The sequence below is a fragment of the Gymnodraco acuticeps genome, unplaced genomic scaffold (assembly GCF_902827175.1).
Source record: "Gymnodraco acuticeps unplaced genomic scaffold, fGymAcu1.1, whole genome shotgun sequence".
Taxonomy (NCBI): Eukaryota; Metazoa; Chordata; class Actinopteri; order Perciformes; family Bathydraconidae; genus Gymnodraco; species Gymnodraco acuticeps.
Genome location: NW_022991739.1, coordinates 50,382 through 78,306, shown reverse-complemented (window position 1 = coordinate 78,306; position 27,925 = coordinate 50,382). Strand labels below are relative to the sequence as shown.

Sequence of the window (27,925 nt, the reverse complement as noted above, 5' to 3'; positions counted from 1 at the left end):
TGACTTTACAGGGACATTTTGTACATTATGTTTAATTAGATTAGATTAGATTCACCTTTATAGTCATTGCACTAATAAAATGCAGTTTGGATTCAATCAGATATTGCAAACAATAGATAAAGTGCATTAGGTTACACAATGTTCACATATTCATTACACTATCAGAGTTGTTGCAAAGGTGAGGCAAGGTACAGACAGTTTAGTATAAATGTGAAAAACATTTTTACAAATAAGGTGCAAGGTGAGAAGCAAATATGGATAAGCTGCAGGATTTAGGCATATATACACTGCAATACATATTAAATGCAGATGTAATAAATATGTCACAAATCAGTGTAAATTGCCTGACTGTAACTATTGTGTATCCCACCCTGTAACCCTTCATCCAACACTACAAATTGTTCAAAAATATTTCCATAACCATCAATTGAGTCCATGAAAAAGTTGTTTTAAAACCTAATGGCCAATTTCACTTCAAAGTTCATAGTGAAGTTTAGTGTGAACAACCCATGTTTACATCAGCGTTTCAAACCAGAAAGCATCGTGTGTTTGCTTACAAAAACCTCTTATGGCGCATTTCCACTACAGCGCGGTTTAAGCATGCCGTGCCGTGCCCGGCCCGTTTTTGGTTGAGTTTCCACTCGGCGTAGTTCCGGCTAGCAGGTACTTTTTCACAGTTTTTCTGGCTCTCCAAAATCGAGGTTCTTTCCGGGCCAACAACCGGGCTGAGTATGCTAAACCAGTGAGAGAATCGCTGGCAACTACAACAAGATGAACATATTTTACCGTGATTTAATTGTAATACACGTTTCAAAATGATGCCGAAGTAACAACATACTGATACCGGTTAGTAAAAACCATGAATTAATGCTTTGACAAGTCTGCAGACAGACGGCAGGCGAGAAACCTTTTAAAATGCGTGTTTTCTGAATGGAGCTCGGCTAAGCTAACGCAGTATATGCTCCGACCGTCCACACTCACAACAACGGCCTACAGACATTATTCAGACTCAGCTCTCTGAACTAAAGCTTCTTTTAAATGTTGAGAAAACCAAGGTAATGCTCTTTTCTAAAGCTAAAAAGACACCAGAGCCTGTTTTAGATATTGTAACTACGCAAGGAATAAAACTTGAAGTGGTTACCTTGGTATCTGGCTTGATGATTGTCTCACTTTTAAACTTCATGTCAATAACCTGCTTAAAAAGCTGAGGATTAGGCTAGGTTTCTTCTACAGGAACAAGTCCTGTTTCTCGCTTGAGGCCAGGAAAAGGCTCTGTGACCTTTTGACCTGTGCTGGACTATGGTGATTTGATGTATATGAATGCACCTGCCAATTGCCTGGTCAAGTTAGATGCTGCGTATCACAGCGCACTGAGATTTGTGACAAACTGTAAAGCATTAACCCATCACTGTACCCTGTATGCAAGGGCTGGTTTGCTTTCACTAACTGTACGGAGGCTCAGTCACTGGTACTTTTTTATATACAAAGCCATGTTAGGGAAACTTCCATCCTACATCTGCTCCCTGATCTCACAGAGAATTGTAAGTGGCTCCTGCCTGAGATCGCATGCTGTGGTTTTATTAAATGTGCCAGCTGCTAGGACTGTCTTAGGGAAGACAGCTTTTAGATGTGCAGCTCCTCTGTCTTGGAATAGTCTGCAAATTAAATGGAAACTGAACAATCTGGTGCCACTAAATGTTTTTAAAGCTCGGTTGGATGCTAGTCAATCGGAAGCTATTGGTACCTGTTTATGTGGATAGTTATGTAAATGATGCTGTATGATGTCCTTTTGTTGTTCTATTTATGTTTTTATGTTTCATGTGGAACTACTTGAGCAGGTCTCCCTTGAAAAAGAGATCAATGATCTCAATGGGATTTATCTGTATAAATAAAGGAATGAAATGAAATAAAGCAGCGACTGTATTCGCCATGACATAGACAGTCTGTGGTTTGTCCTTGTTTAACTTTTGTCTAGTTTCTGAACAGATATGAGGAGCTGTGAGCTCTGAGGGCTAACGGCTGATTTTGGTTTTGTGTTTCGCATTGAAGATGACGTCACGGCTCCGCCTACACTGCGTTACTATAGTTACTACCCCAGTTCCTAAACTGTAATGGAAACGCAGCACATACCGTACTAAGCCGAGCGAGGCCCTGCAGTGGAAAAGCGCCATTACTTCCCCATAAGATAAATATTTCAAACCCTGGATTGTTTACATCCATGTTTGTTGGATTGCAGACTTCTTCTTCGCTGTGTTTGCTATGATTTTTCGTGCATTGAAGCTTCTGAAAAATTGCGTAGAACCAGTCGTTGGATAAATAGCGTCACCAACTTGCTCGAATGAGTGCAGGCATAGATATAATTATATATATATATCTATGAGTGCAGGTGCCTCCTCATGCACAGAAACCACTAATTTAAACATTTCTTCATAGTGCTATTAGTCAATAATCTCCACTGGGCGCCTTGTAGGTTATTTGTGAATATTTGTGCTTCCCAGACGGGGAATCTACATTTTTTTTGTCGACCAATTAACCATTGTTGCCGTGCCAATCCAACATGCCATCTTAGCACACAAGATATTTCTGGATTTAATTGGCAGTTTACGATGAATTGCGGGTTCAGGAGAGGATACACTTTTTGATTTGAAGCCAGCCTCGGGGACATACAGTACTAGCACAGTTTGTATTTATTATCCAGATTAAATTACAGGCTGAATGTAAACAGGTGTGAATGCCTCCTCTTCTTCAGCACTGCTGTTGAACATCTCAGTGCCACTTTGTTTCCACTGGGAGTGTGAGATCAGCTGTGTCCCTGATGGTTTCTGGTTCTCAGTGTTTGGTATCCATTTGAGTGACTGTTTGAAGGCGAACTCCCCCACCCTCCGCCTCAAATTCCCACCCCTGTCTCCGCTTAAAACGCCTCACAGTTGTATACCCAGTCATCTCGAAACAGTAAGACTAGATGATTCCTCCGCCACCTCTCGTCACTTCAGAGAGTCTTCAGAGAGGGTGGAGGATCCTGGTAAATAATTCAGCAGAGGATTGAAATCTCAAGACAGAGAAAGAGAGGGGGTGTGATTCATGCTGAGAGCTGGAAGTAAGAAAAGGACTTCCCAGTGTGCAGAGATATATTTTGTTCTAGATGTCAGGACTCAGCCTCTCTGTTTCTGTGTGTTAGTCCTTTAGCTATAGCCTGTCAGTTATATCCTTCCTGTTTACTTTGATTCACTTTAAAGAAACAGAGACTAACATCTCCATAAGCGTTCTTTCGCCACTGAATAACTCTTAAGGTTTGTATAGGTCTAAAAAATAAAGGTTTTTCTTTCATTTAGTTTGGCACCCAAAAAATGTGTAATCTGAAAAAATGTATCTAGATCAATATTGAGTTTTTTTTTTATTAGAAACAATTACAACAAATCTGGTTTTCTTATCCTTTTTTATAGTTAATTGAATATATGTTGGTTTCTAAAAAATGCATTTTTTTTTTTTTTAAAACATCAATTTTCTTTTTTTTAATAAACTATAAAGAAAATAGAATTTAATGATCAAAATAATTCATTCAACTTTTGTTTTAGTTCTTTGTTGGGTTTGAAAGTTTTAGCCATTTTAATTGAATGCTTATGTTTAGCATTGCTTTAAAGGTGGGGTAGGTAATTTTGGAGAAACCAGCTCGAGTGCGCTAGAATTTGAAAATGCACAGCCGGAAGAAATCTGCTACTTCCTTCAGACTTCCTGACAGAGCCCCTCCTCCAACACACACGAACGCGCACATGACCAATGAGGGCACGAGATAAGTTTGTGCACAGATGGAAGGCTGACAGGCAGGTAGGCCATCCAGTTACTTTAGCCACGGCTAAAATGATTGGTCGTGCTTTTTACAGCGCCACGGCTTCCACAGATGACATTCTTTTATGGATTTTTTGTCAAAGCACTTAAGTTATTCATTGCTATCGGGATGTTAAGAGCATTCCATGGAATATATCTCGAGCCGGTTTCTCAAACTTACCTACCCCACCTTTAATTGTTCTTCAGTTTTTTGGAACAAAAAAAAGTAGACATTTTATTTCTAGTTTCACTACCTTTCATTTGGCAGCTTTAATGACAACTGGAGTCATTGTAAAAAATTGTAATCAGAAAAACTACACCTGTAGAATGTCATTACTTTTTCAATACTTCACCTAAAATTGGGATCTTTGAACATGAAAGACATTAATCATTCTGACAAACTCAACATAATATCTTCACAAAAGGGAGATACTGTAAAGAACTGCAAAAATCTGTGACTGTAGACACGATGAAAAGAGAAAAATAGAGAAGAATCCATATTTCGAAGTGATAATTAAGTTCTCCAGGTTTCTTTTCAAACCACGTCTACATTCAGTACTTTAACAAAGTGTTTTTTTAATTAAAATACAGGTACTCTCAGCCGCTCCACGAGGAGATCGCTCTGCACAAACACTTAAAGCACAAGAACATCGTCCAGTACCTCGGCTCCATCAGCGAGAACGGCTTCATCAAGATCTTCATGGAGCAGGTGCCCGGAGGTGAGGCTTTTATCAGGGTTTTTACGTGTGAAAATAATACATTTGCACTAAATATTATTATAAAATATTTGTATAGTTGGATGGTATGCGACATCATCCACTTTTTAACTTTCAATTTGATATTCTGAATCTGATATTTTCTGATAAACTGAAGGATAAAGTGTTCCTCGTCAATTTGCTGCTTGCATCGTCACATCTGGACTATTTTTGTGATCTTGTGAAAAGTTGACTTTTTAGAGAATGAGGACATTTGATTATGTAGTAATCTTTTAAATGCAGGACTTGTGGTGGCATATTTCCTCCATGTGGAAATCCTTCTTTAACAATCGGAACCTCCTCTGTTTGGCAATTAAGCTATTTCTGAAATAAGTACTTAGAAAATAGAGTTTGTTCAGGATTTATCTGAGGTGTCAACGTAGGGAAAAAACACTTCAGTCACAGTGTCTGAAATGCAGAGTTATCAGATCTGTGCTGCGGCTCAGAGGGAGTTTATTGATTGTTGTTTTTTTGTTTTGTGGCGTCCAGGGAGTCTATCTGCTCTGCTGAGGTCTAAGTGGGGTCCTCTGAAAAACAACGAGCCCACCATCGGCTTCTACACACGGCAGATCCTGGAGGGAGTCAAATACCTGCACGACAACCAGATAGCACACAGAGACATCAAGGTGAACAAACTGAAGATACTGTACAGATAATGTTTCAATCAACTTTTACAGGTTCATTAACAGGAAGGCATCATTTACAGTGCTAAAGAAACTTTACACACTAAAGGAAAATATAGTGCGACACCTACAAAAGGAGGTTGATTGACAGGTTTTTGTAGAAAAAATACATCATGAGAATTTAACAAAAACACAAGATCAGGGGGGTCAAACTCAAATACACAGTGGGCCAAAAACAAAAATGGGTACTTGTCGAGGGCCGGACTGGTTCAATGTTTATTGCAGAACTTATTGAAATGAACTTATTGCACATATTAAACCTGGAACTAACAAAGCTTAAATGATTGCCTATAAAAACAACATTAAACATTAAATAATCAGTTGCATTAATTTCTTATGGCTCTATCTGCAGCTTTTCCAGAGTCATTTCTTATGAGTACATTTTTCCACAGGCCAACAACAGCTTCAACAAAACTATTTCCCTCAAAGAGAAAACCAAACATGCTCTGTTGTCGTGAGAGAAAGTGCAGAAGGAAACATCCATTAAACTCAGTGTGCTGCTCTGTGATGCTAGCTCAGATACTTGGCATCTCATCTCGGGTGCAAGTTCATCAATGTTTAGGCTCAGGCTCTGAGCTGAGGAGACCCTCAGGATGGAGTGAAGGTGTGCGTGCAATATACCGGCGGGCCAGATCTAATAGGAATTACAAATTATCCTGCGGGCCGAAATTAAATCCACCACGGGCCTGATTTGGCCCCCGGGCCTTGAGTTTGACACATGTGCACAAGATGAACAGACTGCACTGTGAGTATGAGACTGGAGGTTTATAAGATAAATGAATGTCATATTTGTAGTATGTTTTTTCACGAGAAACATCTGCTTTTATTGAAAATGTTTGCAGCAAAACATATAGACATAAAAATAAATACGTTTAACTCCATCTTACTTTGTGCGCAGAGTAAATTTGATTTGTTGTGAACACATTCCAGGAGCATCCAAGCTGCACACAGCATTTAGTGATTTCTTTATAGCCCTTTAGCTTCAACAATGAACCGTGCTTCCCTTTATGTAAACCCCCCCGCCCTATTTTATCTCAGTTATGTCAAACCGACACTGATAACACTTCCATCACAGATCTCATTAAGGTCAGCAGACTCTTCCCCATGTGTCCTCCTGACACAACAACACCATCATATAAGCATCGTTAGCGGCCCTTAAATGTTAATCACCTTGTTTTGGCTGCGATGTCGCCCTCCTCCCCCGCATTGTGATCTAACCTGCTGTTGTCACTTTCAGGGATTTGTTCACACCGAATACAGTCTTGGTATTTCTGCTGAATCTGTTCTCATGGCTGTCTTTTCTATCCGCAGGGCGATAATGTGCTCATCAACACTTACAGCGGCGTCCTGAAGATTTCAGATTTCGGCACATCCAAGAGGTTGGCAGGGATCAACCCCTGCACGGAGACTTTCACAGGTACGCTCCGACTCTCTGTTTACACCTCAGACTGTAAGAAAAGTGTGAACGGAGACACCTGACTAGATTATTGGCTTTTGGACAGAAAGCAGAATCAGAAATCCTTTATTCGTCCATCAGCAGGGAAATTAACATTAACACAAAGGTAGAAAATTAAAGCCACAAATTATTAAGAGTGGACTAGCGAATAAAGAAAAGGGGCAAATAGAAATAAGTACACATTCATGGTTTGAAAAAAAACAACACAGCATTATATAAACCTGAGTGAACATTTTAAAAGTAATGAAGTAACAGCCTGGAATAACACTGATACATTCAAAGAAATAAACTGAATTGTGCACATAGTTTGGCCATCTTGATCTTTTTGAAAGTGACACGAGATAAGAGACATTTTAGGCGTTCAAAATGTCACAATTAACTTTATTGAAAATAAAACACACAGGTTACGCTTTAAGACAAAAAAGAGAGAGCACCCAAACCACTAAACACCATTGAAGGACCTTTTAATCACAAGGTAGCCACACCATTAACTATACGCTGCTTTTCCTTCAATTTGACTTAACCATAATTGACTAAATGATCATCATGCTGTGTTGAAAAAAGTCTTTAAACTATTGAGACCATAACATTATTAGGAAGATATAGACTTAGATAATAAATCAAGCGTGAAGTGTGTTTTTTATCTCATAGACTTCTATACAACCAGACGAATCCCCCACTGCTGACTATTAGAAGTGACATTAAATTACATTACATGTTAGACGCTTTTATCCAAAGCGACTTACATACTCAATACTGTGGGCAATCCCCACAGGAGCAATTTGGGGTGAAGTGTCTCAGGGACACAACGACATGCTGACTGCAGTGGGGTTTGAACCTGTGCCCCCCCCTGATCCGAACACCAACGCACTAACCTACTACGCCACACGCTTCCCCAAAGAAATCATGCGTTTCTAAGGATGTTGGTTCACACAAACCCTAAAAGATGTCTCTTTAAAAACTCCCCCTTTGGATGAAAATGAAAAGGGACCAGACGTAGCTCTGTAGTGGCCCCAATAAGAGCTGAGCCCTGAGGTAACCCCGTACAGACAATACTTCTTTCAGAGCAGTAATCCAGTCTCAGCTCTCAGAGCAGTAAGAGATATCACTGGGAATACCTGGCTGTTGCTTTCACACCTCCTGCATCAGACCGTCAGCTGATTGGCTCAGACGGGGACTCACCCTGAATGGTGGAGCTCTTTCAGGAAACTGGCCATGAGGTAGTTTTTATAACCCAGGGCCGGCTATAAATGTGTCCCTGCCTGTTTTTAGCTCAGACACGCTTTTTAAAGCAGCAAACACCGCCCAGCAGGCTATTATTAGAACAACGCCTGCTTTCAATGGGGAGCAGTAAAAACTACTTTGGACTGTGCTGTGATTAATTGGCGACACAGAGAAGCTTAACACTAGACCATAAACTCTGATTAAAGCTGTTGTAACCTGATTGGTCATTTCCAAGACTGTTGTCATCACCTCAGGACAGAGGGAACTTAAAATTAGACTAAAAAATGCAAGCTATTTTTGGCAATTACATCAGTCTCTGTTATGCTATTGATGTCACTCTTACCACTTTTGTGTGTGACACACTCTGTGGCCTTGATGTATTCAAGAGTTGTTCCTGTAACTGTACTCTTGACGAATGTGTGTAATGAAGATAAGTGACCGTGTGCATTTCCTGCACATTACTGATAGATTCACAGACATCATTTACTTATTTATTAGATATGTAGCTTGGTTAATAGTTCAAAAGATTAGTTTTTAGGGGGCCATAGGCAGCAGCAAGTCAGAATTAGATTATTTAAATCGTAAGAATAATTACAGAACATTCCTTTTTAAAACAATGAAACATTTTTAGCAAAACTTTTTGACTTTCTTGTTGAGATTTAGACTGTTACCTGGCTCATGTGTGTCTGCTGAATACACAGCTGCAGCCCGTTGGAAATGTTAGCACTGGAAACAGGGGAAACCGCTTATCTGGCTGATTGCAGCTTTCAAATAAATATTTGTTCATTTTGGGAATTCAGATATTGGCTTTTGTGCTACGAGTTATATGAGAAAGTTGATACCATTCTAATTTCTGACCGTTTATCATATGACTAATGTTAGGGAATAATTTGCTTAGGTATTCAACCTTCGACACAGTTCATCATTTTCTCCTCTCACTGTCTCCTGTCCCATGGCATAGGTCTACGGCCTTGGGTATTGCTGCTATCTCTTTTAATAAGGAGGAGTAGCTTGGGCGCATTGTTGTTGCCAGTCTATGACGGAGCACAAGCCGCCATGAAGTAGTTTACTGTTCAGGGACGAAGGTTGCCTGGCGCACATTATTTTCTATGGACGAGAGCTCTAGTTAGATTCAGGGTCCATATTGCTTTAGTCTCACTGATAAAGAATGTTGATTATTACACTCCAAACTAGTTAAAACCTCGAGCTACAGAAAGAGTTCTTCAGAATTGGTTTTGGCAACCGCTGTGTCAACTCGTGACACACCACCTGTCTTGTCAATTCTCCGGCCGTAACTCCAAATAAACCGTCAGTGTTTGCCATCAAAGCTCCAGCTCTCCACCGTGTCTCTCTGAGTCCTGTTTCCAATTGCTTCAGAAGTTTCCCCCACAACTAATATTAGGCTTCAGACAGGAGCCTATTAGTTTAGCATAGAGAGAGACTGGAAACTGCTAGCATCAAGAAATCGCATCCAACCAAAACTCTAAATCTTTTTTTAAACCCGTTCAAAAATGAAGGTATAAAATCAACATCTCACCTTTTTACAGTAAGTATTTCTTGGCCTGCAGCAGTTTCCCAGGAAACCAGTAGAGATGGAGGTTATTCGTTTCAGAGCCTCAGCAAGAACCTGGGTGACAATGGATACAAAAAGAAATATACTATATGTGATAACTTGACAGCTGAGTTCTACTGCATCAACTTTCTGCAGTAAATGATTAACCACCCTGAAAGTGTTTTTTGAAATCTAACGTGTGTGTGTGTGTGTGTGTGTGTGTGTGTGTGTGTGTGTGTGTGTGTGTGTGTGTGTGTGTGTGTGTGTGTGTGTGTGTGTGTGTGTGTGTGTGTGTGTGTGTGTGTTTGTGTGTGTGTGTGTGTGTGTGTGTGTGTGTGTGTGTGTGTGTGTGTGTGTGTGTGTGTGTGTGTGTGTGTGTGTGTGTGTGTGTGTGTGTGTGTGTGTGTGTGTGTGTGTGTGTGTGTGTGTGTGTGTGTGTGTGTGTGTGTGTGTGTGTGTGTGTGTGTGTGTGTGTGTGTGTGTGTGTGTGTGTGTGTGTGTGTGTGTGTGTGTGTGTGTGTGTGGTGTGTGTGTGTGTGTGTGTGTGTGTGTGTGTGTGTGTGTGTGTGTGTGTGTGTGTGTCCAGGTACTCTGCAGTACATGGCTCCTGAAATAATAGATAAGGGTCCTCGAGGGTACGGAAAGCCAGCGGACATCTGGTCTCTGGGCTGCACCATCATAGAGATGGCCACTGGGAAACCTCCTTTCTACGAACTGGGAGAGCCGCAGGCCGCTATGTTCAAGGTGAGAGACAGACCAGTGACTCATCCCACTGGGTAATGTGTTTAATTTTAGAAAAGGGGTTGAAGAAGGCAGGTGAACATCTGCTTCTGTCGTGAAATCTTACATAAAGTACTAATGAACAGCTGCAGCTCTGACTGAGGATCTGGTTCATGTTTGAGAGCGGATAATTCCTCCTCTGATATAAATCATAAGTATCTGCTTTTTTGCCTGCTTTCTAACATTGTGTTTACTTGCTTTTTAGTGCTTACTGGTATTTCTTTTTTTAACTTAGGTTTTATTATTTTCAGGAACAACAATACAAACAAAACAAACAAAAGTAGTGTCAGAGATCAAAGAATTATCTATACATAATGTAACTAAGGTCAGGGTTCACTGTGACTTAGTGAAGGGTCTTGTAGGCAGTCCACTTCAACAGTTTATTTTCAAATTCTGGTAGTTTCATTCTGAGCACATGGGTGAGTCTTTCCATATGGAGTATTTCTCCAACAACTTCCAAGCAGTCATTGTCTGTAGGGGGTTCCTCCTGCAGCCATTTCCTGGTGATTGCTTACTGGTATTGTGAGTACTTTATCACGTTCAAATAGCTTAAACCTGAACCGAAGAGCTTCCTGTTGTTTTCAATGATTTAATGCACTTGCTATACTGACTGTCAGAGATGCTTGTTAAGGTCAAAACTTAAAGGGGACCTATCATGCAAAATGCACTTTTGTACGTCTTTTATACATGAATATGTGTCCCCGGTGTGTCAGGGAACTCACCAAGTGTCAGAAAACACAACCCTCTCTCTTTTCCTCCATACCCAAATCTCTAAAAACGGGGCTGCAACGGATCTGATACAGACTGATACAGACTGATACAGACTGATACAGATTTGAAATATCTCTGACGTCAGAAAAGGGGTGCTTCGCCTATATGGGCAACTCTCCACCTATCAGGGGAATGAAAGACCGCTTGAAAAGCGCTGGAGACGCTGTAGTACATATGCCAGGCCTGTAAGTGGCGCTGTGGTCTGCCACAAAAGCAGAATCAGCCCTTGCAAAAACAGGGCTGGAAAAGAGCAAATAGAGCGAAATGAGGCATGGCTAAAATGCATGATCTGTTTGGTATTTTGAAAAAAAAACTTCACAGACATGTTTTATATAGGTATGGCCCTACAATATATGTTTCAAATATAGCATGATAGGTCCACTTTAAATATATGAATAACATGCAAAGGGCTGTATTTAGCATTAATGAGTTGAAAGTGATACTTATCTTAAAAGGCAAGACCTTACTTGCCTCCACGATATGACCAGACATGATTAATAGGAGCAATGTAAGACAATTCTTTAAAACTGACAGTTCAAGTGACTTATTTAAATTATAAAACCTGCTGTACATGCAAACTACTTTCATAGCCTGGACCTGTCAAATCTATTGTGTTCAGTTCAATCTAACCTAACTCTCACTGTATGCTTCTGAAGGAGGCTTCTGCACTTATCTGTTCCCCTTTTTAACAAAACAAAACCAGTGGCCCAGCCGTTATGCACCTGCATTGTGTTTCCACCTGCGTGCTGTAATGTGATCCAGCTCAGTCGAAACTCCAAATATTGCCCATGCACGAACATTTGTTTGAACACAAACAATCGTGTGTAGCTAATTGAGAGTAACCATCACACTCCTTCATTTCCCCAGTTTCTATGTGCACGTGTCAGCTTCATTTCCCCAGTTTCTATGTGCACGTGTCAGCTTCATTTCCCCAGTTTCTATGTGCACGTGTCAGCTTCCACTGTGTATTTGCTTTGGATGGAAATATGAAACACTTCACACACTAATGAAATGTAGTTCTCAGCAATGTGTAGCCCATAAAAGGCTACATATGTTTAAAGGTTGTCTGGAAAGCATTATAGTGCTCATGTCAAAGCTGTGGAGCATGGACTTTTCCATAAGATGTAATTTAATGAAAGGGCTGTGAAGTTAAACAAGCAGGCGTGTGTTATTATGCTGAATATACCTTCCAGTAAACACAACATGGAAGCAGAAGAGAATCCCCTCACATTTTCGAGACAAAATCTCAGAACAAAACTGCAATTAGAATCATGTTAATCTCTTATTATGCTCATTTTCAGGGTCATATGTGTATGTAGTGTCTCTACATGTCTCCATGCTTTAATGTTCAAAAAGCTCTTTATTTCTCTCATACTGCCTGTGCTGCAGCACCTCTTTTCACCCTCTGTCTGAAACCAGAGCCCAGTCTGCTCTGATTGGTTAGCTGGCCGGCTCTGTTGTGATTGGTCAACCGCTGAGAGATGTCCCGTCCCTTAGCCTATCACGTACAATGTGTTGGAGCGCTAGCCAATAGAAGCATGAGTGTTACATAGGGACGTCACTGTGTTACTGAAGTAAACAAAGGAGTCCAAGTGAGGCATTTCAGGCAAGGGGGGAGTGTGTGGGAGAGAAACACCCTCTGGAGGGAACACAGGGACTTTGCAGACATTACATTACATTTCATTTAGCTGACGCTTTTATCCAAAGCGACTTACAATTACCGATTACAGGGACATTCTCCCTGGAGTAACTAAGGGCTAAGTGCCTTATTCAAGGGCACACTAGTGGTGGTGTTCCTGGCAGACCATTTAAATGCACAACAACCTATATAACACTCCAGGAAAGAGAAAACCCCAAAAGCATAATAGGGCCCCTTTAAAATGTGTCAGCACTTTGCATGCAGGGTAGAGTTTTCCCTAAATAGTAAAACAGTCCCTATATACTCTTCACTCATCCTTGTGGAATGTCTCAAGGGTGGGGCATCTCCCTGCTAATCTTAAATCAACATTCCTCAACAGCAGCAACAAGAATTTCTAGGGTTCTTATTGTCTTGAGAGTCTTGCACTTGAACTTTGAGCACTTCTGCCCTGAAGCACTGTCTCAAAGTTCACTAGGTAAACACTTAGGCTTGAGTTGTCTCGTCAGATAACATACTTTACCCCAAGAACAGGACGTCTCAGAGAGCAATGTGCTTTCTGTTTGTCTGTCTGAGCTGAATGTGAGTCATTTGTTCTGCAGGTGGGCATGTTTAAGATCCACCCAGAGATCCCAGAGTCTATGTCCCTGGAGGCCAAAGCCTTCATCCTGCGCTGCTTCGAGCCCGACCCGGACCGACGCGCCACGGCCTTCGATCTGCTCACCGACGAGTTCCTCACCGTCACCAGCCGCAGGAAGAAGAACAAGAGCAGCTTACCAGGTGGGCTCAGTTCAGCAGCTGAGGAGGTCCTCCTGATGTTTTTCTACTCCGATTTTCTGTTAGCTTTAATAACGTTTAAGTTTCAGGTTTCCTGGTGTCCATAAAAGGTGAACAAATATTGGGCCCTCGTATGGTTCAGTTGGGAGAGCTGACATGTGCCACTAGTCATCCCCTCTGTCTCCCCCTTTAATAGCTTAACTTGAATAAAGACACTGGTTTTATTTAAAGGTGGGGTAGGTAAGTTTGAGAAACCGGCTCGAGATATATTCCATGGAATGCTCTTAACATCCCGATAGCAATGAATATCTTAAGTGCTTTGACAATAAATACATACAAAAATGCATCTGTGGAAGCCGTAGTGCTGTAAAAAGCACGACCAATCATTTTAGCCGGCCCAGGTCAGATAACTGGATGGCCTACCTGCCTGTCAGCCTTCCATCTGTGCACAAACTTATCTCGTGCCCTCATTGGTCATGTGCGCGTTCGTGTGTGTTGGAGGAGGGGCTCTGAAGGAAGTCTGAAGGAAGTGGCAGATTTTTTCCGGCTGTGTATTTTCAAATTCCAAAATGACCTACCCCACCTTTAAGTGTCAGTGTCAATTAATACGATTATTCGAAAATGATGAACCATTCATTAGCAGATATGTCAAATGTTAGACTTAACACTGAACTTTTACTACTAACTACTAACTAAACTTATAAATAATAATAACACATCTCGTGACAGGCACTGCAAATGACCACTTACATGTCAGGGAGGATTGCATCTAAAGATTGAGAAATGTAAAATAATGATCTGCATTCTGTCTCCTGTCTTACCTGTACATTATATTATGTATCTTCATTATACAACATGAGCACACCCTTGATCCTAATTGTCTGGATTTCAAGAGTTTCCACTACGGAGCAGTGATGCCATCATGTGCCCTGGCACCAGCTCAAAGGATTTAAAAGAGACAGATTACAATCTTGTTCCTGTCTTCATACTTGGAAATGTTATGCTGCTGTTTTACGTGGAAATGTTTTGCTCTGTTAAATGCTGACATATATTGTTTGTGTTCTCTCCACAGCTTTGTCACCGGGGTCTGGTGAGTAACTTTCAGACATATTTACAACTAGAAGAGTAATCTGGGTGTCATCTCTCAGACATATCTGCCTGTTTTGCTACAGAAGGCTACATTTTCTTTTTTTCTGCAAATAACTGGAACGACTTTACCCTTTCCAAGAACTCTAAATAGACGTTGCACAAGATGACTTACTTTCCAAATACTTTATAATCCCTGGTTCATAATTTATATACACAACGGCTGTAATATGCTGCCAGATACATCAGATAGCTCTAAGCATGAGGATATTATCTTATCTTTGTCTTCTTTTAGAAAGGAAGCCAAATGTTCCATTAGCATCATGACCAATTTCCCCGCTCTTGAAAGCTTTCTTTGTCATGGAAGAAAGGCTCTGACTTCCTAATGGACGGAGAAAACAGTCCTTCTCTGCGGTGCAAATAAAAAACATTATTAATGTGTAAATGATGCAACAGGCACCCTGAAGGTATCTTTGGTGTCCTTCAGAGTACCTGCGCAGTATCTCGCTGCCGGTGCCGGTGGTGGTGGAGGACACGAGCAGCAGCAGCGAGTACGGCTCCGTCTCCCCTGACAACGACCTCAACACCAACCCCTTCATCTTCAAGCCCAGCGTGAAGTGCTACAGCGAGAGAGATGTCAAGGGCCCCAGGTCCCTCTTCCTCAGGTAGGATGAGTGTTTTTGTGAAAGTGAATGGGATCACTGAGGTCGTTTATGAGTCATCGTTGGTCATTTTTGCTTCACCACAGGCAAGGTGTTAGCATAGGATGTAAAGTACACATACAGTATGAAGTGCTGGATTCATTCTGTTTTAGTGTTCTGCGAGGGTGTAAAGCAGTGATTCCCAACCTTTTTAACCCACTAAACAAAGCTATATTGAATTGAATTCCCTCATTATCAATGGCACGTATCTCCCAGTTCTTATAAACTTGACTTCAACAGTCCTCAAGAATTCTAATTAGTGAGTAATTTCCCCAATTTTTTTTAGGAAAGTCTAAAAATAAGCATTCATTTGTGTAGCAAGCGCAATTTTTTATATATTTTTGGGGAATTTTGGAGAAATGTTGTCAGTAGTTTATAGATAAAACTATTGAAAATAAGTGCACGAACCATTGATGACATCAGGAAGCTCTTAGGTTTAGGTCATTCATAAAGCATAGATAAATAAATAGCAAAACCAAATCAACGGTTTCTTGATATTTGTTTTCAGAGCTGTAGATAAATATAGTAGACTTTTTTGTATCTACTCAGTATTCCAGTGGAGAACTTCGAGGACCACAGCGCGCCTCCGTCTCCAGATGAGAAGGACTCGGGTTTCTTTATGCTCCGTAAGGACAGCGAGAGACGTGCTACTCTGCACCACATCCTGACCGAGGACCGGGACAAGGTGGTGTCCAACCTGATGGAGGCCATCGCACAGGTTTGTTATGAAAGGCATTAAAGGTCACCTGTTATGCAAAATCCACTTCTTCGTGTCTCTTCTACATCAACATGTGTCCCCTCTTCTCCATGTCTCTTCTACATCAACATGTGTCCCCTCTTCTTCATGTCTCTTCTACATCAACATGTGTCCCCTCTTCTCCATGTCTCTTCTACATCAACATGTGTCCCCTCTTCTTCATGTCTCTTCTACATCAACATGTGTCCCCTCTTCTTCATGTCTCTTCTTCATCAACATGTGTCCCCTCTTCTTCATGTCTCTTCTACATCAACATGTGTCCCCTCTTCTTCATGTCTCTTCTACATCAACATGTGTCCCCTCTTCTTCATGTCTCTTCTACATCAACATGTGTCCCTTCTTCTTCATGTCTCTTCTTCATCAACATGTGTCCCCTCTTCTTCACGTCTCTTCTACATCAACATGTGTCCCCTCTTCTTCATGTCTCTTCTACATCAACATGTGTCCCCTCTTCTTCATGTCTCTTCTACATCAACATGTGTTCCCTCTTCTTCATGTCTCTTCTACATCAACATGTGTCCCCTCTTCTTCATGTCTCTTCTACATCAACATGTGTCCCCTCTGTGGAAAGAGACTCTGAAAGTTTCAGGAACAAAGATTCTCTCTCTTTTTGTCCTGATCCATTTCTATAAAAACCTGTCTGAAAATGAGCTGATCAGATTTTGGCCACTTTATGATGTCATAACGATTTTCTTTGCCCCCCCTCCCCCCACCTTATCACCTGAATCTCCTCCTAGAGCTCCATTGTGTTATTTTTAACCAAATCTCTCTCAGAGGGGCGTGGGGAGGGGCTCCTTATTTTCATCTAAACTAACAGACAGAGAATCAGCACTTTTGAAACAGGGCTGAAACAGAGGGGATTATTACATTACATTACATTGCATTTAGCTGACGCTTTTATCCAAAGCGACTTACAATAAGTGCGTTCGACCAACAAAATACATACTTGAAGAAAACAGAATCATATAAGTACATCAGGTTTCATAGAGCCAAACATTTCAAGTGCTACTCAACTGGCTTTAGATAAGCCAGTCCTTTATTGGTATAAAAGTGCTTCGTTAATAGTTCTATCGCTCGAAGTGGAGTCGAAAGAGATGAGTTTTCAGTTTGCGCCGGAAGATGTGCAAGCTATCTGCCGTCCTGATGTCAATGGGGAGCTCATTCCACCATCTTGGAGCCAGGATAGCAAACCCACGTGTTTTCGCCGATGGGAACTTGGGTCCCCCTCGCAGCGAGGGTGCAGCGAGTCGTTTGGCTGATGCAGAGCGTAGTGCACGCGCTGGGGTGTACGGTTTAACCATGTCCTGGATGTAGGAAGGGCCAGATCCATTCGCAGCATGGTACGTAAGTACCAGTGTCTTGAAGTGGATTCTAGCAGTTACCGGAAGCCAGTGAAGGGAGCGGACGAGCGGAGTGGTGTGGGAGAATTTAGGAAAGTTGAAGACCAGACGAGCCGCTGCATTCTGGATGAGCTGCAGAGGTCGGATGGCACATGCAGGTAGACCAGCCAGGAGGGAGTTGCAGTAGTCTAGGCGTGAGATGACGAGAGCCTGGACCAGAACCTGAGTCGCTTTCTGAGTCAGCTGGGGACGTATCTTCCTGATGTTGTAAAGCGTGTATCTGCAGCAACGGGTTGTAGCAGCGATGTTTGCAGTGAAGGACAGGTTGTTATCTAGGGTCACACCCAGATTCCTTGCAGTCTGAGTCGGGGAAACAACTGAGGTGCCGATGTTGATTGTTAGGTCAAGAGTGGGACAATCTTTTCCCGGGAGGTAGAGCAGCTCAGTCTTGTCAAGGTTGAGCTTGAGGTGGTGAGCAGACATCCACTGAGAGATGTCAGCTAGACAAGCAGAGATGCGTGCGACGACCTGGGTCTCTGAGCGGGGAAAGGACAGAATGAATTGGGTGTCGTCAGCGTAGCAGTGGTATGAAAAACCATGCGGGCTAATGACTGATCCGAGCGAGTTTGTGTACAGGGAGAAGAGGAGGGGACCAAGAACAGAGCCCTGAGGGACCCCCGTAGTTAATTGACAAGGGTCGGACTCAGACCCTCTCCAAGTCACCCTGTAGGTACGGTCTTTGAGGTATGAGGTGAGGAGGGAAAGTGCAGAGCCTGAAACTCCAAGTTTTTGGAGAGTGCGAAGGAGGATCTGATGATTCACCGTGTCGAATGCAGCAGACAGGTCCAACAGGATGATGACAGAGGAGAGGGATGCAGTTTTGGCAGTGTGCAGATTATGGGTAATGCTGCAATGATCTGTTTGGTGTTTGGAGCCAAACACTTCAGGGACATGGTCTGTATATATCTGAGACCTGTAATATATGAAAAACAGTATAATAGGGGACCTTTAATCGACCAGACAGATGCACAAGAAACACATATCTTAAAAAAACTCAAATCCCTATGCCTCTGTTCCCACCCCTGCAGAGCTCTGAGGGGATGAAGCTGAAGTCGCAGCACATCTCCACCCTCGTGGTCAGTCTGGCCGACTTTGTTCGCATGGCGGACAGGAAGATAATCGCAAACACGTTGTCTCAACTCAAGCTGGAGCTGGACTTTGACAGCACGGCCATCAGTCAACTGCAGATCGTGCTGTTTAGCTTCCAGGACGCTGTAAGTATTAACCAGATAAATGATTGCATAGAGGGGTCATTAAGAAATCATTGCTGTAAATACCAGCCACATTACATGCTGGATCTCATCATTATGAGTAAATCCCAAATCCAGAATGCTCCACGGATGCAGAATTGCTGCAAACATTTCAAGTTTTACATATGTCTTAAGTTTTAAATTGCAAAAGTAAATTTCAAGCTACTTATTTATTGCCGAAATCCTCCTCCCATGCTGCTAATTTCCTCATGCATCTGGATCATGTGACTTCCTGTCTATTATTACCCCCCCCCCCCCCCCCCTATTTGTAGGCAGAGCTGCTCTCAGCCTCTTCATACACCATGTGCTCTCACTTCAGTAAAATTGTTGTCATTGTACATGATCTGCAGAAACCACTGGCTGCCATGTTGCCGCTCCCTTGCACACAGATCAGACAGATTGGTGTGAAATACTTGTAACCTTTCAGTCAGGCGATGAAAAGGAAATCTGTCAGGAGTAATTGCACATTCTGTAAAGAGGGCTGATCTGCTCTCTCCCCCTCAGAAATGCAGTTATGCAAAAATAAATGATACAAGAGCAAGTGACTGTGCTCATATTTGTAGAGGCTGTTGCATAATCCTGCAAGAAGACGAGTCCCTGATGCCTCCTGTTGGCCATCAGTAAGAACAAAATGAGAGGCATGCAGCTTTGGTTTGCAGTGCATTGATTTCAAAGTAAAGCAATTAAAACCGAAAAATCGTTCAATATCAGAAAATATGATAGGATGCGTTACAGGTGGAGATATTGCAGCAACAGATAATAAGGTCAAGAAAGAGCAGTCAAACAAAATGTGAAGAGAAATAAGGGAGCATCAACGATGTAAGCACCATTTCAAGACTCAAAATTGTATGATTAAACACATTTTTATTTAAATATAATAATGAATACACACACATACCAACAATATAAGATGTGTTAAGTATGAAAACACAGTTCTCTAACTAACGTCCTGCTTTTAGGTAAACAAAGTGCTGCGAAACCACAACATCAAGCCTCACTGGATGTTCGCTCTGGACAACATCATCCGGAAAGCTGTGCAGACGGCCATCACCATCCTGGTGCCAGGTAACATCGGCAGAGCCCCTCTAAATAAATGATCAGGCGTCCCTCAGGGAAGCTCTGACTGTCTGGTGATAAATATAGGAGCTGTGGTGGGAGATCTCCCTGGAAGCCGCTCTAATAACAGCTTTTTGTTGAGCGACAGATATTTGGCAGGATGTGGGATGTTCACTGATGACAAGTCAAATCATTCGCATGTGCACTAAACAGTCCAACGACTAATTAGTATCCTGTCCTAAGAAGCATCCTCTACATCAGTGTTTCTCAAACTTTTTCATACCAAAGACCACTTAACCAATAAAAAAACACTCGCGGACCACCTAACTCCACAAATATAAAAAAACACATCGTTTTTCTAGAACAGATTACAAATCGCCTGAAAATGGTACAAACAAGTGGCAACATGTGTGACGAAGGTATTGCACTGGGCTATATCATGCAATTAAAAGTGAAACTTAACCTTGCTCCATTGCGGAGATATTCCCGCGAGAGTGCGGAAAACTTAAATTGATTAATTAATTTCAAATGTGAAATGTTACCAATATACTCACGGACCACTAGGGGGCGCTCTCGGACCACCAGTGGTCCGCGGACCACACTTTGAGAAGCACTGCTCTACATAGAAGCATTACTGTGCCTCACATTGAGAGAACGTTTATACATGATTGTCACTATATGAAATCATATTTTTCAATTAAGATTGATTTATTAAAGGCCTGCACACATCTTTCTGAATAAAAGCTTTAATATATGTGATATATATATATATATATATATGTCTTAGCTAACACATGCAGGTGTTCAGTGTTAAATTATCAGATAAATCCACTCATCGTTTAGTTTGTAAAATATGAGAAAAAGTAAAATAGTAAGGCCTTACAAATTGCTTGTTTAAAACAAATAAAATGCAACAGTCCCAGCTCCATTGATTAGATAGTGACAGGGATGTTAAACAGAGAAAAAGCAGAAAAATCCTTAACTTAAGAAATTGGAAATAGTACATTTGATGTCATTATGACTTGATGGATTGAATGTCCAATCAAGGTATTCTGACTCTGATGGAAACACCTAACAATTAAATACATAATCAAATTGAACAAAAACATCTTATTCTTTAAGTTAGAATCGGGGTTTTATATGACATACCTATCAGTCTTGATCTGGACTCAATGTAGCATCATAATTAATGATACTCTCCCTTTCCATAACAAAAACATAACCAAACATTTCATTCGTGTGTGTGTGTGTGTGTGTGTGTGTGTGTGTGTGTGTGTGTGTGTGTGTGTGTGATGTTGTGTTGTTGTGGTGGGTGTGTGTGTTGTGTGTGTGTGTGTGTCTCGTGTTGTGTGTGTGTGTGTGTTGTGTGTGTGTGTGTGTGTGTGTGTGTGTGTGTGTGTGTGTGTGTGTGTGTGTGGTGTGTGTGTGTGTGTGTGTGTGTGTGTGTGTGTGTGGTGTGCTGTTGTGTTGTGTGGTGTGTGTGTGTTGTGTGGTGTGTGTGTGTGTGTGTGTGTGTGTGGGTGTGTGTGTGTGTTGTGGTGTGTGTGTGTGTGTGTGTGTGTGTTCAGACGCTGAGGCCTCACTTCATCCTGGCCTCAGAGGCGACCCGGCGGAGCACGAGGACGTGGACGACACATGGAGCCGGAGGGGACCTCCACGCACCACAGCCGGACGCCTACGGTCGCTCTGGACGACACGGTGTGTGACCTCCGGGGTCAGCACGCTCAGCTCCAGCCGTCTCTCACGAGTCCCACAATGCACAGCGCTCTGTGAGCATGGAGCTGGGCCGCATGAAGCTGGAGACCAACAGGTAATCAGCAGAGACATCACTGCAGCATGGGGTCCTACTCAGATTATGTTGTACAGCTTTTTGTTAGCTTTCATTTCATTCAGGGGAGCCTATATTTTGATTGAACAACTATTGTATTTATGCTATGATGCTATTAATACAAATAAATGATATGATTGCTTGATTCACGTTAACCTCATAATTAACCAGTGATGAAATGTTCTCTACAAACGTACATGTACTGACCGGGTCCCATTGTTTATGCTTTGTTGTTGTTTGTGCAATACACAACAACAGCAGCTTTTAGGCACGATAAAACCCTTTTAACGATTCTTTGTTTTCACTGCAAAGTGGTCGGGCCGTCATTTGACCAGGCAGTGACGTACAGTGCTCTCATCTATACAACATTATGACATGTTATAGATTTAGGTGATTAGACCCCATCTTGATTCATTCATTTATGGGAAGGAGAAGCAATATCAGAATAGGAGAACACCCCTCTAGACAAGTGTTGGTTAAGGGAGAAAAGGTAGTGTTGATGAATCGAGTGCGATTAGGAGGCAGACTGCGTCGATTTGCCTGAAATAACAGCTGACAACAGAGAACAGATTTACAGTTTTGACGGTAGCGCTATGATTGGCTAGTGGGAGTTTTGTTGTGGCAAATCTCTGGGAGTGAAACGCCTACAATCAGCTGATTAGAGGGTCTGAAGTAGTCATAGAGAGGATTGTGAATGAGTAAGCGCACGGATAGTTTTCCTGATTGAACTTGCGCTGAGCTTCGTTCGTCATCTTACTGATTAAATTCAAAATGTATAATGAATCTGTCATGTTTCAGGCTGATGGAGCAGCTGCTGGAGAAGGAGAGGGAGTATCAGGCCATCCTGCAACAAGTCCTGGAGGACAGAGAGCAGGAGATCAGACTGCTGAGGCTGCGGTCTGACCCCCCCACAGGTCTGGACTGTCATCTAGTTTACCTTCTCACACTGACTGTATTCATCACTAGCACCAATGCTTCTGCTACTACATGTCTGCCTTCACATCTCACAACCAGCTCTGCCTCCACTGTCCATTCTGTAATAATAATTACAGCAAAACTCATATTCACAGGGTGATTCAATGTGCAGCAGATATCCACAAAGGTTGCATCACATTTTCACCCTCCTGCTCACTAAATAATTCATACAAGTTGTGACATGAACAAAGCTTTCTCAACGCCTTCTGAAGCTGCAAATGTGTGATGAAAACATCCGTGACAAATGATTTGCTTAGACTTTCTGTTTGGATTCGTCATGGAAGAGATTTTTCTCTAAATGGTCAGACTACTTTATTCCAAACCGAAAATGTTACTGGATTTTGAGCCCTATACTGAACCAAAAATTATAATAATATGATAGAAAAAGCCTTCAATTGAACTGCTAAGATGTGCTGAAAGTTGTGTTTAATTGCCTGTATAAAAGTCGGGATAGAAATAAGTCTGGGGCAGAATGGGTGGACTCCTACATTTGCAACGTTAACTTACACTGGAAATTACATTGCTATAAACTACAACAAAAACTAAAGGTGAAATCTAGTGACAATACTGCTCTAAATTACTTTGCTTTCATATATTGTTGCACGTCTGCTAACATGTACAAACATATTTCTGATATGCCAAAATCAGCACTGTCGATGTAATGGTAGAACCCACTTGCAAAACATTTAGTCACTGACCATAATTGCATTGAACAACTAGAAAATATGCACATTTCAGTCAGACAACTCACGTGTTCTTAACATGTTTATTAGAAGCAGCATATAGTTTGAGTTTGGCGTCTAGGCTCGGGCCTCATCACTCCACAGATTTACAAAGAACATTGAGTGATGATTAGATAACTATCCCCCGAGCCTACAGGTGGAGCTGGGGTGGAAGCTGGGGTGGAGCTGGGGTGGAAGCTGGGGTGGAAGCTGGGGTGGAAGCTGGGGTGGAAGCTGGGGTGGAAGCTGGGGTGGAAGCTGGGGTGGAGCTGGGGTGGAAGCTGGGGTGGAGCTGGGGTGGAAGCTGGGGTGGAAGCTGGGGTGGAAGCTGGGGTGGAAGCTGGAGTGGAAGCTGAGGTGGAAGCTGGAGTGAAGCTGGGGTGGAAGCTGGGGTGGAAGCTGGGGTGGAAGCTGGGGTGGAAGCTGGGGTGAAGCTGGGGTGGAAGCTGGGGTGGAAGCTGGGGTGGAAGCTGGGGTGGAAGCTGGGGTGGAAGCTGGGGTGGAGCTGGGGTGAAGCTGGGGTGGAAGCTGGGGTGAAGCTGGGGTGGAAGCTGGAGTGGAAGCTGGGGTGGAAGCTGGGGTGGAAGCTGGGGTGGAAGCTGGGGTGAAAGCTGGGGTGGAAGCTGGGGTGGAAGCTGGGGTGGAAGCTGGGGTGGAAGCTGGAGTGGAAGCTGAGGTGGAAGCTGGGGTGGAAGCTGGGGTGGAAGCTGGGGTGGAAGCTGGGGTGGAAGCTGGGGTGGAAGCTGGGGTGGAAGCTGGGGTGGAAGCTGGAGTGGAAGCTGAGGTGGAAGCTGGGGTGGAAGCTGGGGTGGAAGCTGGGGTGAAAGCTGGGGTGGAAGCTGGGGTGGAAGCTGGGGTGGAAGCTGGGGTGGAAGCTGGGGTGGAAGCTGGGGTGAAGCTGGGGTGAAGCTGGGGTGGAAGCTGGGGTGAAGCTGGGGTGGAAGCTGGGGTGGAAGCTGGGGTGGAAGCTGGGGTGGAAGCTGGGGTGGTGGTGGGGCAGGCGAGCAGCACGTGAAGGCATCAGCAATGTGACCGTGCCGCAGAGGCAGGCAGACCTGGCAGCTTAAATAGAGCAGCAAGTTAAGGAGATTGTGTTTGGTTGCTTGTAAGAGAGACGCGTCACGTGTATCATTGGTGCTCGAGTTGACTGCCTGAACTAGCTCGCAGGCTTCGCCCCATTTTGGCAAACATTGAGTTACAGGTTGATTTCAAGTAAAGAATAAACCACATACCTGGTGCTGGTATACTGAGTGACTATTGTTTTGATTTGTCTAAGCATAAAAAACATTTTGCTGTTTTAGTGCTGTATTAACGTTTTCTTCCTATGCAAATGTTGTGTGAATGCGTCTATTGTGTCTAAAGCAGTCTGTCTGGTTTATTTTCCTGCAGACGTCCCGACATCATCAGGTGACCCCGAGGAGGAGAGGAGTCTGCCAGCAGTGAGACATGAAGACTCAGAGGTGTCCAGCTGGCTGAGGCTCTACGGCGCCGACCAGGACTCCATCGACAGAGTGAGTCTCTACCTCTGCTTGGAAATGGTCTATTGCACGGGTGTCTAAACTTTTTTCACCGAGGGCCACATACAGACAAATATACAAAGGGTTGGGCCCCTCACTAGAGGTGAGCTATATTGCCTCATTAGTTAAGTTATGAGTCGGCAATATCAATCAAATGTAGGTAAATTATGCTTAATACTTGAATATGCTTTAAGAAACCAAACAGCCTACATCACAGCTCTCAAAAGGGGTTTCATTTCTTGTGTTAGCAGCTCATTCCTTAAAACAGAAGCCTCAGATTGCTTATCATAAGAGGAAATAGGAAGGGTGTATTTCAAGCGTGTTGTGAAAATAAGTTGTTGGGCTTTTTTATTATCACCTTAGATTTGATAGAAAATGTTTTCAACTTTAACTGACTGGATTAGTTTGAAGAGTGGGCTTCTTAACACATGAACACTGTGTCATATCTGTTGTCATCTATATTTAAGAAGTACAACACAAGACAAGCACAAGTTTCATTTTTTAGCCATACTCCATTATACTTTTTAAATTTGCTGAGGGCCGTTTCATAACGACCCGAGGTCCGCATTTAGCCCCCGGGCCGTAGTTTGGACACCCCTGGTCTATTGCTTCATCACACCATGACAACATCCGGCTATACTGCAACATATTGTGGATATTAAAGCTTGTGTTTAATGATTTTCGTGTTCCAACGACAATGAGAAATGTGTTTTTTATAATGCCCTTTTCCAAAATGTGTTGTTTGATGCTTTTGCAACTGTAATAAATAATAAAATAAATGACATTATAAAGCATTATACAGTTTTTGGGTGCAGAGAGCATGTTTTCTTGGATGTTACTTTTCAGGTTGTTTAATGCATTTTTGTTTCTCCAGATACTGAACGAAGAGTATACGCTGGACGACATCCTCCACGAAGTAACAAGAGATGATCTGAAGAGTTTAAGTCTGAGGTAGCCAACCCTTGTTTTTTTTTTACGGTCTTTTCACAGTTTCACTTCTCTATTCAGTATTAAGTCACTAAAAATACATGTTGACACTCGCATCTAAAACGGACTGCGGCTCTCCATCTACAGGAAACACAGAAGTGAAGCTGAGACAACTGTTTTCCATAATGGAGTTTGTACTCGCAGCTTAATTACCCAGAAACCTTTTAGGTGACTTCAGTCTTTGGTTTCCTTTTATCTGGACTTTGTAAGTTGTGTGAAACTGTTCTTACAGGTTCATCTCATCTGTAAACATACATACTACAGTTTTCATCTCCTTTCTTACTTCCTCTTATTAGTAGCAATACATTAGCTCATAGTATATATTGTCCCCAAAAACAGTACGACATTTTAAAACTCATGATGGTAAACAACTATGTAGGATTTGTACATGTCTGTATTTGGCGCCACCTACTGGTAGTGTGAATAAAGACCTGTTGTACACAGGCACTTGCAGGTCTTGAAAACTTCCTCAAAATATATATATTTTTTAATTAAATGACATTTTTTAAACCTCTTAAATGTTTTTGTCCTGCTAGTGAATTATGTGAACAGAAGGATGTTCAACTTTTTTTGTAGAGACCTTTCACTTCCACATCAACTCACAGTAGATTATTCTGGTCCAGTTTGCATTCATTTAATTAATTATATTATTATCATCAGAATGATATTGGAATTATTACCAAATACTGCTGGGGAGTACTGAAACATCAATATTTTGGTTTAATTTCCGATCATCTCTTGGTTTTCTTTCGTACTTTGGTCAATATATTACATCATATGTGGTATTAAAATGGTCTTTAAGACATTCAACATGAAGGTACCCTACAGAAACCCTGTTCTACATTAATTGTGCATAAACTGACTTTGATGACAAAAGAAAAAACTATGTAAAAATGTGTTGAATTTTATATTGTGTATTTATTCAGCAAAAGATGACGAAGGGCTGAGTTATATGACATGCGGTGTTATGCAAGTTAAAGCCTATTCGTTTACATATTTTGAAACAGTGTTTTTCTGTGTGTCCTTGCAGAGGCGGGATCCTGTGTAAACTATGGAAGGCCATCACAGACTACAGGCAGAAGCCAACCTGAGGCCTTGAGTGTCGACGACCACTCCATCCCAAAAACTCAGTATTCTCCTCTTTACCTCAGTATTTAAGAGCAAGACTTTTAGGAGAAGAACCTGTGTTTGCCGTGTGCACAAAGCAGCTTTCCACTCGCACAAGGAACTCTTGTCTCTGCGGAGTATTTTGATAGCTTTGGAAAACAAGGATTTGGGGAAAAAGGTCACTTTGAAAGCAACAATTACTAAGAAGTGCCATAAATTGTGCTTTGCCTGATGGAAAACACAGCGTTTTGTTACAGGTGTGTAAAAAATGAGAAAATCTTAACTATAAAAACATTTTCTCCTGTCTTTACAAGATGTAACGTTTACAAAACTGGAGCCTGACCTTTTTCTAATACAAGCCTGAGATACAAAATACTACATTCAAAATCATCTGGGCTAATGTTTTTATCATAGTCATATCATCACTAATTTTATTTAAATGTATTTTTAATTTAATTGTTTTGGTAATCTGAAGGATGTCAGCGCATGCCCTTATCTTATTTTTTAATTTTATCCATACTGAGACTTTTTATTTAAAAAATAGTTTTTTCACATTTTCTTTTTATAAAACAAATCTACATTTGTATTTTCCCAGAACATGTAAATATTGTGTTAAATAATTAAATGTTAACAACATATATGTACTTTAAAACCACATTGATAGTTTAATTGCCATGTAAATTGGACAGAGTCTATTATGAACACATCAAATAATTGTATAGTATTGTATTTTTTGTGTAACGAATAATAGGAGATATTACTCAGTTTGTAAGTAAGATAACATCATCTGTTTTATTGTTGTACACTGACACACTTGTGTTTATCTTGCGTGTGTATGACCATTCAGTCAAATATCTGAAATTCAGGCAAAAAAATCAGATGATAGAGCCTTGCCTTTTTTTCTTGATGTCAGAAATGGGGAACATAATCATGAGCATTGTGTCCGTGTTGTTTCATATCTAAAAATATTCAAGATTGTTGTCATATTGTAAAAAATAAAACTTTTCATCATTGAAACTGTGAAAGAAATGTGTAAGATGTGATTGGATTTGGTAGTGGATTTGTTTTAATTAAAAGTAT

At 41.8% G+C, this 27,925-nt stretch overlaps 1 protein-coding gene across 1 annotated transcript in view; it reads left to right on the top strand.

Annotated features, from left to right (window-relative positions):
• Positions 1-27,870, top strand: part of map3k5 (mitogen-activated protein kinase kinase kinase 5) — a 98,650-nt gene extending 70,780 nt beyond the window's left edge. Inside the window, 19 exon segments of the mRNA XM_034199113.1 lie at positions 4,417-4,544; positions 5,070-5,206; positions 6,575-6,680; positions 10,082-10,239; positions 13,285-13,462; positions 14,532-14,549; positions 15,033-15,210; positions 15,796-15,964; positions 18,432-18,617; positions 19,613-19,716; positions 21,277-21,308; positions 21,311-21,343; positions 21,346-21,410; positions 21,412-21,444; positions 21,446-21,519; positions 22,336-22,451; positions 24,624-24,745; positions 25,626-25,702; positions 26,769-27,870. Coding sequence (XP_034055004.1) covers positions 4,417-4,544; positions 5,070-5,206; positions 6,575-6,680; positions 10,082-10,239; positions 13,285-13,462; positions 14,532-14,549; positions 15,033-15,210; positions 15,796-15,964; positions 18,432-18,617; positions 19,613-19,716; positions 21,277-21,308; positions 21,311-21,343; positions 21,346-21,410; positions 21,412-21,444; positions 21,446-21,519; positions 22,336-22,451; positions 24,624-24,745; positions 25,626-25,702; positions 26,769-26,829 — 1,975 coding nt within the window. The 3' untranslated portion in view covers positions 26,830-27,870.
• Positions 27,871-27,925: the final 55 nt, after the last annotated feature.